The sequence below is a fragment of the Microtus oregoni genome, unplaced genomic scaffold (genome assembly GCF_018167655.1).
Source record: "Microtus oregoni isolate MIOR12 unplaced genomic scaffold, Mior012 000029F_ref0000214, whole genome shotgun sequence".
Taxonomy (NCBI): Eukaryota; Metazoa; Chordata; class Mammalia; order Rodentia; family Cricetidae; genus Microtus; species Microtus oregoni.
The window spans coordinates 19391362-19407780 of record NW_024543088.1 but is presented as its reverse complement, the minus strand read 5'-3'; the positions used below and the strand labels follow the sequence as shown (position 1 = coordinate 19407780).

The 16419-nt window shown below is 45.1% G+C and overlaps 1 protein-coding gene across 5 annotated transcripts in view; it reads left to right on the top strand.

Annotated features, from left to right (window-relative positions):
• Med15 (mediator complex subunit 15) overlaps positions 1-16419 on the top strand; it is a 62634-nt gene that overhangs the window by 7760 nt on the left and 38455 nt on the right. For 4 of the 5 annotated variants that reach the window (XM_041678166.1, XM_041678164.1, XM_041678163.1 and 1 more), the window contains exon 2: positions 13017-13104. The exons of the other annotated variant lie outside the window; for it this stretch is intronic. In XM_041678166.1, coding sequence (XP_041534100.1) covers positions 13017-13104 — 88 coding nt within the window. The remainder of the gene's footprint in view (positions 1-13016; positions 13105-16419) is intronic. 5 annotated transcript variants of the gene reach the window in all.

Sequence of the window (16419 nt, the reverse complement as noted above, 5' to 3'; positions counted from 1 at the left end):
ACAGAAGTAACACATGAAGATGCTGGTCAGTCAACTAAATCAGCTTGGGATACTGAAAAGAGGATGAACCAACTAGCAATACTCTATTCTGGTAATCTTAAATCGTTCATTTCCTTACTCACAAAGACACAATTCCAGGGTGTTCACACCCTGGGGGAATGAGGATGCTCACTACTGCATCATGGAATGGAGCTTCCTTTATTTGTTTGTTTGTTCGTTCATTCATTCATTCATTTAGGTTTTTCGGTACAGGGTTTCTCTGTAGCTTTGGAGCCTGTGCTGGAACTCCCTTTGTAGACCAGGCTGGCCTTGAACTCACAGGGATCCACCTGCCTCTGCCTATTGATTAAAAGCCTGTGCCACTACTGCCCAGCACTTTTTTTATTTTTAAGATTATTTTTGTTTTTAATTGTGTGTGTGTGTGTGTGTGAGTGTGTATGCATGTGAATACAGGTGCCCTTGGAGGCTAGAACCTCCCGGAACTGGAGTTAGAGATGGTTGTGAGCTACTGGATATAGGTGCTAGGAATCAGATCTAGAGCCTTTGGAGAGTAATAGGTTCCCTTAACCTCTAAGTCATCTCTCCAATTTCTAAAGTAGTCTTATTTATTTGTTTGTTTGTTTGTTTGTTTGTTTTCAAGACAGGGTTTCTTTGTGTAACCCTGGCTGTTCTGGAACTCACTCTGTGGACCAGGGTGGTCTTGAATTTGGAGATCCTCCTGCCTCTGCCTCCTGAGTGCTGAGATTAAAGGTGTGCTCTACCACTGGCTGATGACATGTAACTTTTGATCACTTGTGCTCCTGATGCTTGTGGAGACCAGTAGAAGGAGGCAGATTCCTTGGAAGTGGAGTTACATATAGTTGTGAGCCACCATGTGACTGTTGGGAATCCACCCAGGTCCTTTGGAAGAGCAGCCAGTGCTCATAATTGCTGAGTCATGTCTCCAGTCCCCCCTTTCTCATTAACACATTGATTTAAAAAATTATTTGATGTGTTTGAGTGTTTGTTTGCATGTATGTAAGTTCATTGAGTATGTACCTGGTGCCCTCAAAAGCCAGAAGTAGTTCAGGTCTATCTATCAATCAGGATCTTCCCATGGTTGAGTGGGTTTCATCACACCTCTTGAGAAATGTGTGTCTGTGATTCCAGCTCCTGCTTGCAATTCCAGCACTTCAAGGCTAGCCCGAGCTACACAGCTAGGTCTCACCTTTAAAAAAAGATGATGACTAGGGGAGTAAACTTCTTTTTAGGTGTTTCATAGATGAGCAACTGGAGTCCTGGTGCTAGAGAGCCAGAGGGGTTGAGCTTTCTGTTTCCCAGTGAGAGGCTCACTTCAACTATCAACTAGTTTCTCTTTTCTCCCTTTAAATCACTTGACTCTCGTAGGAACATGTTTCTCTGCTTTAAAGATGATTTATTTATGATTTGTTTTCAAAGCACTCACTTTGACAGGATGACCAAGAACTTCTGAACCTACTGCCTTCACCTCATGAGTATAGGAGTGGCATGCTGGGAATTGAACCCAGGGCCTTGAGTGTGCTAGCAAGCGTGCGACCCAGAAATCAATCTGCATCCCTAAATCTATCTATCTATCTCTCTCTCTCTCTCTCTCTCTCTCTCTCTCTCTCTGGAATGCTGGACTTAAAGGTTTCTACCACCATGCGTGAACTTCTGTTCCGCTTTAAAAAATTTTACTTTTACTCTTATTTTATGTGTATGAGTGTTTTGTCTGTATGTGTATATGTGCACCACGTGCACTCAGTGCCTATGGAAGTGATTGTAAACTTCTGTGAGGGTACTGGGAACCTGAGGTGGATGTCGTCACTTTACTTTCAGGACTGTGGGTGTCAGAATGGAGTTACACTCTTGGCACATGGCCTTTAGCACATTGTTCTGAATAGGGTTTTTTTTTTTTTCTTTTTCCTTTTTTTCGAGACAGGGTTTCTCTGTGTATCTTTGGCTGTCCTGGAACTCAACCTGTTGACCAGGCTGGCCTCGAACTCACAGAGATCCACCTGGGATTAAAGGCATGTGTGCGTATGTTACCACGCCCAGCCTCTGAGTAGTTTATATATTTAGCCGTGTCAGGAAGTGTTACTTGCTTGATACTTGGTTGGACCTGGTTTTCACAGCATCTACCTTTTAAAAAGCAATCTTTTTGCATTTGAATCCTTATTCAAATTTGAGCCCCTCTCAGGTATAGTGGCAATAAGACTAGACGAGATGGTTTTAGGAGAAAGCCTGTGAAGGAAGGAAGGGTTGGATTGGTGTGTGTGTACTTGTACATGTGTGAGTGTGGTTGCATATGTGAGCTTGCAGAGGAAAGAAGGGAGGCACAGGTCAGGTATTCACCCTGCAGAGAAAGCCTTGATTCTGTATTGATTCTGAGAAGAGGGGTGCAAGGTAATTTGAGTTGTGGGTGAAATGTTCCAGCAGCAGTGGTGCTGAGAGTACCCCTGGTAACAGTCTTCTGAAAGGCGCACGGGATGAGCCTGTACATAACTAGACCGTCTTTGTTTAAAATGGGATGAATAATTCAGGCAGTACCTGAGTTATGATCCTTTTTTTTTTTTTTTTTTTTTTTTTTGGTTTTTCGAGACAGGGTTTCTCTGTGGTTTTGGAGCCTGTCCTGGAACTAGCTCTTGTAGACCAGGTTGGTCTCGAACTCACAGAGATCCGCCTGCCTCTGCCTCCCAAGTGCTGGGATTAAAGGCGTGCGCTGATCCTTAGAACTCACATAAAGGAGAGAGGAAGAATCAAATCTACAAAGTTACTCTCTAACCTCCTCACCTGGCATTTGTCTGTCTCTCCCCCCACTCCCCTTTCATGTCACACAGTAAAATGTTATTTTTAGTTTTTGAAAAAGAAAAAGACTGCTATGACAAAAGAGCATGAGAGATCATTTAAGGTGGTTCTGTTTGGTAAGCCAAAAAAAAAAAAAAAAACCATAGTCTAGAGAACAGAAGGGAAGAAAGTAGAAGCCAAGGTTTAGTTGCCTCTCAGAGACTACTCCATAAAGTATCTCAGAGGCTCATCTCTGCCTTAATTAGTCTGTGCTTATTTTTCCAGAGAGGGCTGTGGGATGAGGGAGTACAGACTTCAAGTCCTTGGCCTCATAAAAGTGGCTCCATGGGAGCCTTATCCATGCCTCTCCTCAGCCCTGCCTCTCTCTCCTCAGCCATTATTGTGCCATTATTGACATAGGTATATTTCCCCTAGACCTATATGCTTCTAATATGACTGAATGTCTGTTATGCTGGTAGGCACACACACAGACTTTCCTGAGTCCAGTTTTGAGTTGTAGGTTTTTTTCCTGCCTGAGACTGTTCTTTCTGCCTAACCTGGTTCTGGCTAGCCCTTATGTGCCCACAGCTTCCACTCACAAGAGGCATAGACTTTATGCATAGCTCTCCACCTGCTTAAGATAAACATGATTTAACACTCTTTTGGGGATAAGTTCTTCCATGGACTTTTGAACATTTCCAGAAGTAGAGATAATAGGAAAAAATTTCTTGTTCCTTTGAGAGGCAGCCACACCTGGCCAGTGTTCTGTCACCTGCACTTTCTATTCCTTCTGCTTATTTTAGCTCACACCCAGGATGCCATGGGATTTTAGCTGTGAGTTCTCATCTCTAAAGATAGGGCTCCTTGCCCCAATGCCACAAAGAAAGTAGGAGCCAAGTGGCAGAATGTTGTGTGATTGCTTGGTGGCAGTGGAGAAGTTCTGGGCCCCAGACTGGCATCAGGTTAGAGGTCAAAGGGTCTTTCCAGCTCTTGGTTCTTGTTTGTGTGTGTGTTTGAGTCAGAGTCTCCTTATGACACTCTGGATGTTCTGAAATTCACTGTGTGGACCATGAACTCCCTGAGTGCTGGGACTGAAGGGTGTGCGCCACCATTCCTGCTACCTTAGTTCTTTTGAGGTTAAACCAACAGGTTGGAAATGCCAGAAGCTCATATCATTTGAACCAGCTCAGAGTTTAAAGGGCAAGAGTCTGGCTGTTCTATAGGCTAGCCCTCATTGATTTTTCTCACTGGCCTTTCTGAGAGGGAGGAGGAGGAGGAGAGGTTGGCTGAGCAACTGAGAGAAGTGTGAAGAGAAAGTGTGCAAGTCTCTGCTCTCTTCGAGTCCAAAATACCTATTTCTTTTCTTTTCTTTTTTTTTTTTTTTTTTTGGTTTTTCAAGACAGGGTTTCTCTGTGGTTTTGGAGCCTGTCCTGGAACTAGCTCTTGTAGACCACGCTGGTCTCGAACTCACAGAGATCCGCCTGCCTCTGCCTCCCGAGTGCTGGGATTAAAGGCGTGCGCCACCACCGCCCAGCCAAAATACCCATTTCTATGTGAAGGCAAATAGTTCAGTTCTGAAATATACTAGTTTAGTCTTGTGAACCTGGAGCTGGAGAGATGCCTGAATGGTTGGAAGTGCTTCCTGTTCAATTATGAGAATGGAAGTTTCGATCCCAGCACCCATGCAGCAAGCTGAGTATTGTAGAAACACACCTGTGACTCCAGCTCTGACGAATTCAACACTTTCTGGTCTCTTGTGTGCACCTACACACACCAATGAATGAATGAATCTAAAGTCAGGGAACTTGCAAATGTTTCCTGATAAAGGAAGAAGTGCTATAGTTTGGCAGATGTGCCTCAGCTGCTTGTGAGGTCTAAGAGCCCAGGTGTTTGCTGTGGTGACCATACAACTGACGTCTCAGCATTTCCTCCCTTGAAGGCAAGATCACCTGGATATGGGGGCAGTGAATTGCTGCAGTGCTTTAGAGGGTGAGCAGTGATGGGGGCTGGTACCACCAGAAAGACCCCAGGGAAGCAGAAGACCAGATGAGAGCCAGGCCTGTGTAGGGAGGACAGGGCCTTTTCTGGGTAGCGAAGCACTGGAGCTGCAGCTAGGAGGTGCCGCACAGGTTGTGGGCATGTTGGCCTTGCCTTTCTCAAAGTCCCTACTAGCTTCTATTCTCTGACCTGAAGAATGCATGGTTTGTTGCTAAAAGAGAAGCTTCATGTCTTGTAGCTGAAACAGGAGGGTTAGAAACATGAATAAGCTGGGAATTGCCCAGCACGCATAACCCGGACTCCATCCTGAACACAACAGAAAGAAAATGATCAGATTTTCCTCTACAGTGACTGATATTCACTGTGTACTTCTCTTAAGAACAGAAAGGCATTTTAATTTATACTCTGGGCAAGCGAATTTCCAAATTATTGAACTAGTTTTAACCTTAAGAAGTCTATTTGATCATTTATTTATTTATTTATTTATTATGTATACAATATTCTGTCTGTATGCCTGAAAACCAGAAGAGGGCGCCAGACCTCTTTACAGATGGTTGTGAGCCACCATGTGGTTGCTGGGAATTGAACTCAGGACCTTTGGAAGAGCAGGCAATGCTCTTAACCACTGAGCCATCTCTCCAGCCCCAAGAAGTCTTTTCTTTTAAGATGTTAGCCGGGTGGTGATGGTGTGCGTCTTTAATGCCAGCCCTCAGGAGGCAGAGACAGGCAGATCGTTGTGAGTTCAAGGCCCGCCTGGTCTACAAAGTGAGTTCCAGGAGCGGCACCAAAGCTACACAGAGAAAACCAGTTTCAAAAACCAAAACCAACCAACCAAACAAACAAAAAAAAACCCAAAAAAAGATTTGATTTATTTTAAATTATGTTTCAGGAGGTTGTGCATGCAGTACCTGAGGAGGCCAGAAGAGAGTGTCCTATCTGTAGGAGCTGTAGTTGCAGGTGTTTATAAGTCACTCAACATAGCTTCCATGTGCTAGGAATTGAACTCTGGTCTTCTGGAAGAGCAGTACAGAGTCTTAACCTCTGAACTATCTCCCTAGCCCCAAACATTTTCTGTGTCTGTGATATATTATGAGCATTTTCTCTTTTTAAAAATCATTATTTATTATATGATTGCATATTTTATATATATATATATACACACACACACACACATGTGTATATTTTATGTATATGAGTGTTTTGCCTGTGTGTATGAATTGCACCATATACACTTGTGGTACTTATGGAGGTCAGAAGAGGGCATCAGATCCCCGAAACTGGAGTTACTTATGGTTGTGAATCTCTGGGTGGATGCTGGGAAAAGAACATGGGTCTTCTATAAGAGCAGCAAGTGCTCTTAACAACAGAACCATCTCTAGTCCTTCTCTACCCCCTACATCCTTCTGAGACAAATTCTCACTATTGCAGCCTTGACAGACCTGGAACTCAGGCCTACCAGCCTTTTACTTCCTGAATGCTGTATTATTTAGAGTGTGTAACTACCACACCCAACCTAGCTTAGTTCCCCTGTCCCTGCTCTTGGAGACAAGGTCTCATTCTGCAACCCAGGTTTCAGGCTTGCTTTAATCTTCCTGCCTTAGCTGTCCAAGTGCCTTATGTGACAGGTGTGAGCCATCATAGCTCACTAATTCACGATTATTGTTTAACGACAGTATCTCAGTTTCTAGTCCAGGAGAACTCTGCTGGCCTCAGCCTCTACTCAGAAGACTGAGGTCAGAAAAAGGGATGAGCCACCACATCCAGCTTTCATTATCTGATTTTCACCCCACAAATAACTTTCTATTTGTCTTGTGTTTGTTTTGTTTTCCAGGACGGGGTTTCTCTGTGTAACCCTGGCTGTGCCAGAACTCGCTCTGTAGACCAGGTTGGCCCTGAACTTGGATATCCAACCTGTCTCCACCTCTCAAGTGCTGGGATTAAAGTTGGTGCTCCCACCACCCATCCATAGGGCCGTTCTTATTCAAACCACCACAGCAGGCAATTTAATTGTTTTCTTTTTGGAACTTGCTCTGTAGACCAGGTTGGCCTTGAACTCACAGAGATCTGCCTGTCTCTGCCTCCTGAGTTCTGGGATTTAAAGGCATGCGCCGCCACCACTCAGAAGGCAGAAGCAGGCAGATGTCTATAAATTTGAGACTAGCCTGGTTTACATAGTGAATTGCAGGACATCCAAGGCTACAAAGTGAGACTTTCTCTCTCTCTCTCTCTCTCTCTCTCTCTCTCTCTGTCAAAAAGAAAAGTAAGTAAATAAATGTATTAGGCTGGGCATGGAGTATACACCTTTAATCCCAGTGCTTGGGAGGTGGGGGCAGGAAGATCTCTAGAGGAGTTTGAGCCCAGTCTAGTCAACATAGTAGATATAGTTCCAGACTAGCTAACGCTATATAGTGAGACATTGTCTCTATTATTCTTCAGTGTGTGTGTGTGTGTACCCGCATGGGTGTAGGTGTAGAGCCTGCAGGTCAACACCAGATATGTTCCTCTGTCAGGGTCTCTCACGGCCTGGAGACCAGCAAAGCTCCAGGATCTGCCTCTCTGTGCATTCGGAGCACCGTGGTTATAAATGAGTGCTGTTGTACCTGGCTTCTGTGTGGGGCTGGGCTCTGCACTCAGATCTTCATGCTTGTGCAGCAAGCGCTTTGCCTACTGAGACATCTCCCCAGCCCCTTAAACTTAGAATGCATATGAATTGCAAACATCATTGGCCCTCTGTTCATACACTGTCCCTAGTGGTCTCTCATTGTGAAGAGGGAGGTGGGAGCAGTGGGCAGGGCCTCCTGAATGCATGGAACAAAGGACACCTTTCCTTTTCTCCATGACAGATGATGGTAAAAGGGTGGCAGATACTTTCTTTAATGTTTATCTCTGGTGACAAGCCTACTAAAACCTTTGTCATCTTGATACTATATAACCCTTCCTCAATTGTCTCTGGTACTCTATTACACATTCAGGGTAAAGGGTCTCATATGCAAACTGTGTGCTTCTATTCCAGGTGGCTGAACAGACTGTATACGCAGGTAGTAATTTTCCAGGAGTCCACTTAGATAAGACAGTGTGGACAGAAATTTCTAGCACTTGTGAAGGCAGACAGGAAGATCAGAACCTCAAGGTCATCTTCAGCTATGTAGTGAGCTCCAAGCCAACCTGGGCTACACGAACCCTACCTGTCTCAAAATCAAAATAACCAAAAACAATAACAAAATAAAACAAAAACAAAGCAAACAATAAAACCCAAGACCAGGTAATCCCAGCACTCAAGGGGAGAGGAAGGAGGATCTCTGAGTTCAAGACCAGCTTCATGATAGAGAGAGAGAGACAGAGAGATCGAGACCCTGTCTCAGAAAACCACCACCAACAAAAACACATATAAAAAATGAACCTTAAAGGGAGGGGCTCCTGTCTTTTGAGCTCAGGGTGGTGAGTTCTGACACCCAAAGGGGAAAGAAATCTTTCTATGCAAGACATCTGCAGGAGACCAGAAAAGTGGGTACCCTTTCCCTTCAGTGTGAACCAAAGAAGGAGCGGGCATTGCCTAGGGTGGTCAGTGATGAAGAGAGTGGGTCAAAGAGTCCTAACAGAGCTGAGCGGGTCCTTGGGTGATAGATAGATAGCCTGGTCTGTGCTTGTTAGACAACTATGGGAGGGCTTTTGTACTGGCTGGTAGAGCTCCTCTGTTAAAGATACCCAAGATAAGTCAGTCCAAATGAGGTGGCTTTGTCCGAAGGAACTGTGGGGGCTCACTGACACCTCACCTGGGAAGACAGTGATGTTACTGTGTGTTGGACTGTCTTTAATAGACGGAGCCATCTCTGCACAGTTAGTGTCTCTGCCCTTTCTCTTTCTTTTTCTTTTTTTTGGACAGAGTCTCACTGTGTAACTCTGGCTGTCGGGGAACTATATAGACCTGGTTGGCTTCAGATCCATCTGTCACTGCCTCCCAAGTGCTGGGTTTAAAGCAGTGGTTCTCAACCTTTCTAATGCTGCAACCCTTTAATACAGTTCCTCATGTTGTGGTGACCCCCAACCACAAAAGTATTTTCGTTGCTACTTCATAACTGATTCTGCTATTGTTAGGAATCATAATGTAAATCTATGAAATACAGGGTGGTCTTAGATGACCCATGTGAAAAGGGTCGTTCGACCCCTGAAGAGATCATGACCCACAGGTTGAGAACCAGTGGATTAAAGGCTTGTGCTATGATGCCTAGTCCCAGCCGGGTTTCTTAATGTTTCACTCATTGCTGCTTAGGCCGTGCCAGGCAGTGCCTTTCACATATGCCATGCTTCAAGGGCAGCTGTGGAAGTCAGGGTACCTTCCAGTCTCTCTTGTGAAGGGGGAGATCTAGGCCTGTAATCATTAATCAGTCCCCAGGATGCTCCATTTTAAACCAGACACCCAGGCAACTATGGCTAGAATGGCAACAAGAAGGGCACTAGTGCCTGGCTCCAAAGGAGACAGGATGCTCTATGTGTCAAAGTGCTTGGAACGCATTCTGTGGGTGGGGTGGGGAGATGGCAAAGCCTCCTTCAGGGTGATCAGAAGGAGCTGGATAGCAGCCAGGTTTATTCCAGGGTGGCCTAGACTTGATCACAGCCTCTGACAATGTCTGTGGTCTTACTGTAAGGGAGGACCTGAACTTTTCCTTAGGAAGAGTCCGAATCAGGCCACACCCAAGACTTGCAGGAGTAAGGTGTGTCAGGGACAAAGTGCAGCACAGAGAAAGGCTGAGTGCTTGGCTACTTTCCACTCTACTTGACTAAAAATAAGTAAAAACATTTCAAAATATAGTTTGCGTCTGGCTTTACTAAATATGAAGAGACTGCAGGCACCGTGAATGGGATGTGAGATCGGCAGAGCATGGTATTGTTCTGCACAGCTTACAGCAGATCTGGCTTCTTCCAGTTGAGGTTGTATCCTGTCTATGTGGTGTCGTTGTGTGTGTTGTCGTGTGTGTTGCTGTGGTGTGTGTCATCCCCGCTCCCAAAGTATATTCAAGTTTGTTAGAATAGAATTACCTTTCATTATCTCTAGTGGGTTGATGCTCCTTGAACTCGGGGTCTCTAACAGTTGATTGCACACCTGTCTATATGTGTGACATTACTCTGCTGGGAGACGAGAGCTCACCCTCAGCAGTGTCCCCCTGGCCTCTGGTGATGCAGAAGAAATTGATCATGTGGAGCACCGCCTCCAATATTCCTGGAAGCGAAGTACCCTGATCTGACCAGGCTTGTTAGGAACTGTAGGAAAGAAAAAACGCTGCCTTAACTGAAGTTAGGGCTGCTGGAAAGTTTCTGGTAGTGTTTGTTCACCAAGATTGAACTGATTAGGTTCTATTTCCAAACAAAAGGAGACAACCCTGATTTACAGCAGGCCTTTAGCCCATCCCCTACATCAAATGAACGGGCCTTTAAAGGGCAGCTCAAGGGGGAGCAGAGGGTCTCAACCACTTTTAAGTCCTGATCTGCCTTTAAGTTCCCTGTACTCTTTTCAGGAGAGCCATACTTTTTCCAGGTTTCCTGATAGAATTCCGACCCTTGGTAAACACTATGAGAGAAGAAAAACACTGATGTACTTAAGAAAGAATGCTGGCAGTGTCTTCTGCAGTGAAACTCCCCCATCTGCCCAAGTGGCCAGACTTATAGTCTCCTCTCTGTTTAAATTGTTCAAAGTGTAACCTGGGACCTGAGGGAGGTTTAAGGATGACAGCGTATGTGGAATGTGTAAGCCAAGGCCTATATAAGCAGCAGGTAAAGTTTTCTGTTCACTTTTGTGCGGTAGCCACAACCAGTCATGTGCAATCTCTTTGTCAAAGCTGTCACAGTCGGCCATGCCTGGATCTGTCTGTCCTCTGCAGGAAGCTAAGGCTGTACTTGTTGACTAGTTCTGTGAAAGTAACTGGTAGCTGCTTGGGAGTGCTCTCTTAGGAGTCTGGCTTGGCCTAAGGTGACAGCTGCTTCTGACACAGAGCCCATGTTTGACTTGTCCCCTCAGATTCCTATGCCTGCTCCCCTCATCCTGTGTGCTCATCCACAAGTTTGTGACTTGCTAGCCTTGCTTAGGACCTGGTGTTGGGAGAGTGTTCTGCACCCCTAAATTTTTACTAAGTTTCTGTGGCTGTTTACCTCTCAGTCTTTTTTCTATCCTTGCCAGAGGTGGAAAGGGGAATAGATAGGACTCTAGGGACACAGGTGAGGCATGTGTTAATCCTGAGATTCTCCAGAGAAAAACCAGTTCCACCATTGGGGTCAAAAGCAAGCTTTTATTAAAGTATTAAGTACCAACCCAGGTGGAAATTGTTCAGGAATACTCCCTGGAATTTCCAGCTCAGTGGTCCCAAGACTTGTGTTGTTGGGGCTTCTGTGGCCAAAATCTATAGGCCGCCGTACCTTCCCATGAAGCTCTGTCATTATTTTTCAAGAACTGCAACTCTGAGAATCCCAGGAGGTTAACCTGTTCTTGGGCAGGTGAGCCTATAGGTTATTTAGGTTCTATGCATGCTTCTGAACACAGGTCTGCTTCATCTCAGTGATTTTATCACCTATCAGGTGATGTTTTCCTTTCCAGTGTGGAAGCCTTGCAGCCTCAGAGTGGCCCTATTCCCGCATGTGTCTGTCCCTACACGTCCTGTGGACTGGTTCTTGGTACCATTCTACTTTGTTACTCCCATATCTCTTGTGGCTCCAGGGACCTTTCTCTTCACACAGCTGTTCTACACCCGGATGCCTTGCAAGCAGGCACCTGCTGCTGCCATCTTGTCAGAGTCAGACCTTCAGAAGTAGATAGGGGAGGTCAGAACTTCAGATACTCCTGCTAATGAAGAATGTAGCAATGTAATGTTTTACATTTAATTGAATTTATTAATTATTGGGGATAGAGAGGGTATGTGTGTGCTATGACATGCATGTGAGGGGTCAGAGGACAAGTTTATGGTGCCAGTTCTTTCTTTCCACCTTTTATAGGTTCTGGGGATCAAACTCAGGTTATCAGGTTTGTGCAGCAATTGCTTTACCTGCTGAGCATCTCACTCGTCCCATGATATGTTTGGTATGTCTCATCATTGATACTCCTACCCGTGCTCTCTCCATGATTTCAAAGGTACGATGCTGTAGTCCACACACTTGTTCTTCAGTAAGTAGACTCAGTTGGTTTGTGTTTTGGAGGTCAGAATGCTTTTGAGTACCAACTGGGCTGAGTTAAAGCTCAGAGCCCCCAACTTACTGATTTGTTTACCCACAAGTCCAGTGTTGCATAGAAAAGACAGGCTGCAAGAAGAGCAGAGTAACCAGGCTCCAGGCCTCAGGGCCACAAGTTAATAGTTTTCTTTCTAACAGATACATGCCTGCTCTTTCTTTTTAAAAGATAATGTATTTTCTTTTATGTGTGTGAATGTTTTGCTTGGATGAGTGTATGCATATGCACGCAGTTCCCTCAGAGGTCAGAGAAGGTATATTTCCGGGAACTGGAGTTACAGGTGATTGTGAGGCACATGTAGGTGTTGAGAATCACACTCAGGGCCTCTGAAAGAGCAGCCAGTGCTCTTAACCACTGAGCCATATCTCCAGCCCCTACTTGTTCTTTCTATGTGTGTTCAGGTAGAGGGTGGCCGTGTGCACTCTCAGAGCTCTGTTTGGTCCACAGTGTGAAGTAGAACCTTTACTAGGATAGTCCTCTTATATCTGTATGAAATTATTCTAGATGTTTTGTTGCTGTTTTATATTGGTGTGAACTGTCTTGTGTTGTTCTTAGTCGTTAGCAGTTGGAGCTGTTCTCTTTGGCTCTAGTAGGCAAACATGAATTGCTGCACACAGATTCTTGTCTTTGGGGGAATGGACAGTGGCTGTGGACTCTTCATTCTGCAGGGGAGGAATCTGGAGCTGCAGTCCCACTCTACTCAGATGTCACTCAGGCCTAGAAATAGGGGACGGTTGGTCACCCAGTAACCGAATTAACAATGGTCTCAGTGCTGATTGTGAGCAATCTCTGGGACAGTCCCTTTGTCCTTCATGCTCAGGGACTTCTCTTCTTTATGGTGTCATCTTCCTCCCCCATCTCCTGGCCCTGCCCTTACTCTTGTTAACTCTGGCCACTGCTCTGCCGAGTGCCTCTCTCTTCATTCCTCTCAGGATTCAGCCAGGTTGGCTTCCCCGGGACAGCAGCTGTCTAGCAGGGAGACCTGCTAGTGTATGTAAACATCTCTTCTTTTGTATTTCAGTGAGGATGCCATGAGGAAAGCTGGTGTGGCCCACAGTAAATCTAGCAAGGATATGGAGAGTCATGTGTTCCTGAAGGCCAAGACCCGGGTAAGACCCTGCTGGCCAAAGTCCCCAGCAGAGCAGTTCCAGGAGGGGAGTGTTGCTGACACTGAGACCCCTCTGTGCAGATCCTGTAGAGGGGAGTGCTTGCTTGCTGATCTCGGATACAGCTGACGCTCCAGAACCTCCCATGTTCATGGAATAGGCAAGACCCCTGGATGGGCACTGAGGCTACAGGCCCTGCCTCTGACCCTGGCCTCATTGCTGACCCTGTCATATGTATGTAGTGGGCTCTGTGGTGCCTACAGAGAGTTCCTTGGATCCCACTGCTCCTATGGAAGGAGAGGCTGGCTTTGTGTTCCCAGAGCCTACACATCCCTGATGCCCAAGGATCCATTTCGTCCCTTTCTCTTTGGTGCCTCTGTTCAGAGGGGTGTGCAATGTTTGGTAAAGTTGAGATTAAAACTGGAAGAATTTCCAGGCTGGTGCAGCACTGTGGTCTTAAGGTGACCTTTTCCTACTGTATCAGTTCCCAGGAGTGAAGATTAGAAGTGAAACAAGAAAGATGGCTCAGCCATTATGAGACAATACTGTTCTTGAAGAGGACTCAAGTTCAGTTTCTAGTACCCATGTTGGATGGTTCACAGCAGCCTAGAAGTCCCGCTCCATGGGATTGGCCTCCACAGGCACCTGCACTCCCGTGTATATTACCTACTCCCATTCCCACCCCACCCCCACACAGTTTTAATTTAAAGCACGGTATGGTGGTGCATGGCTTTAATCTTAGCACTTAGGAGGCAGAGGCAGGTGGATTTGAGGCCAGCCTGGTCTATATATCAAGTTAGGCTAGCCAGGGCTACAAGTGAGACTGTCTTCAAATAAATAAAGTAACTAATCCATTTTTTTAAAAAAAATCATGCAAAATGATGGAAATGAAATGAAATTGAAGCAGAGATGGAAGTGTGTTCTTGTTCATGTGTGTATGGAAGGAAGAACAGGTTTCAAGCTTATGGATTGCTCTGTGGGTGCATGATAGACATTTTGTTTTTCTTTTAAAAACGTTATTGAGATTGCACTAAGGAACTGTGAAATTCATCCATTTGAGGTATATAATTCAGCCTGAGTCATGTGAAGTTATTGCAATGTAATGTTAGAATATTTTACAGAAGCTTGGTACCTATTAGCAGTCATGCCCCACTTCCCCTCACCATAGCAGCCACTCACCTACATATTGCTGTGGGTTTTCCATTTGAGCTTGCTTTAGAAACATGATCACTATGGTTTTTGCAAGTTCAAGACAAAATTCCATGGTGTAGACTAGGCTGCCCTCAAGAGAGATGTCCTGCTTCTGTCTTCTGAGTGCTGGAATTAAAGGCATGTGCCAGCGTGACTGTCCCCGATTTCTTTCTCTGTTGAATTAATTATATTCCATCATTTTCTGTATATTATTGTATCAGTTAGTCTTCATTTGGGTTCTCATTTTTGGGGGGCTATCCTGAATAATAGCATTATTTTACATACTCACATACTAGTTTTTATGTAGATTTATTTCATCTCTCTTGGGGAAATGAAAACTCCCTACATACTTGGGGTTTGAGTTTCTGACTCATAGGCACTGTTCAGCTTTTCCACAGTAGCTGCACCATGTGACACCACCGTGTGAAGTCCCACAACAGCTTAAGGCTCTGTCACTCCCCACAGTTGTTGTCTCTGTTACTATGGCCGTTGGTGACCAGTACTGTGATTCTGATTGGTGTTTGTCTAGTCAGTAATGACATTCTACATCTGGTTAGTGCTTTTGAGCCACGTGTAAACATTCTGTGGTAAGATGTCTGTTTTTATCTTTTGATGTTTTTAAATAGCTCTTTATATATTTGGATACATAGATCATCTAATTTACAACTCTCTGGGAGATGAGATATTTTATTGTTTAGGTCTATTTTCTGTATTGTTTTGTTCTGTTCTGCCATGTACTGCTATTGTTAGAGATTCAGGCAAAGCCCCCCCCCCCCCCATCACTGAGCTATATTGAGACATGGTCTTTCTATGTATTCCTTGCTGTCCTGGAACTTGCTATATAGACCAGGCTGGTTTTGAACTCACATCCACTACAGTTAAAAGAATTTTGGTAGCTGGGCAGAGGTGGTGCACACATTTAATCCCAGGCAGAGGCAGGTGGATCTCTGTGAGTTCGAGGCCAGCCTGGTCTACAGAGCTAGTTCCAGGACAGGCTCCAAAGCTACAGAAAAACCCTGTCTTGGAACGCCCCCCCTTTCCAAAAAAAAAAAAAAAAGAATTTCGGTAAAGACTTAATCGGAGCAAGGCATGGTGGCACAGATCTTTAATCCTACTATTTAGAAGGAGGCAGAAGCAGGTGGATCTCTGTGAGTTCAAGCCCAGACTGCTCTACAGAGTGAGTTCCAGGACAGCCAGAGCTACGCAGTAGCCATACTCTATCTCAAAAACAAACAAACAAAACCCAAAAACTCAAAAAACAAAAACAAAATGTCGCGTTCAGCCTCGTCCAGCAAGGAATGACACGCAACACACCGGAGCTCTTCTCACTGCAGTTTATTCCAGGACTTTATTCACTTTCTCTCTCTCTTCCCCTCTCTCTCTTTCCTCTCTCCTCTCTCCTTTCCCTCTCTCTCCGGGCAAACCTCTCCCAGCCCTTAAGTAGGCATGGGCTGCCAACCCCGAACTGCCAGGTGGGCACTGCCCATAGGTTCACGCATATGCAGGCAGCTGATAATCATTGCGTGATCATAGCAATGGCCTTAGCCATCTCAGGAGTTGATTATACATCTCCATCAGGTGTGACACCACGCAGCCCACTACAACAAAATATTTAATTGAATCAACTATTTCTATTTCTAAAATGTAAATTCTTTTTGTTTAACTTTGCAGCTTTGTTTATTATCTTAGTTCATGACAAGCCAGTCTAAAACTTAGTGCCTTAAAGGATATAATAACCCTTGGTCTGTGGTTCTGGAGTTGGAGGTGGTTGGAATTGTCTAGCCAGTCTATCTTCTGCCTTTTCTTAAAGGATGTAATAACCCTTTAGCTCTCCTTGGTCTGTGGTTCTGGAGTTGGAGGTGGTTGGAATTGTCTAGCCAGTCTATCTTCTGCCTTTTCTTGGGGCTGCCTGTTGATTTTCATGAGAGGTGCCTTAGTAGTCTCTTGAAGCTGTCTCTGATCCCTGACTCCAGCAGTAGACCTGGCTAACTGGAGAACTGCCATGAGAGCAGCGCTGACTGATCTCTCGGGATTCTGTGAATTTTTTTATTTTTGAGACAGGGTCTCACCATGAAGCTTCTGACTATCCTGGAACTCAGAGACCAGCTCGCCTGTGTCTCCCACATG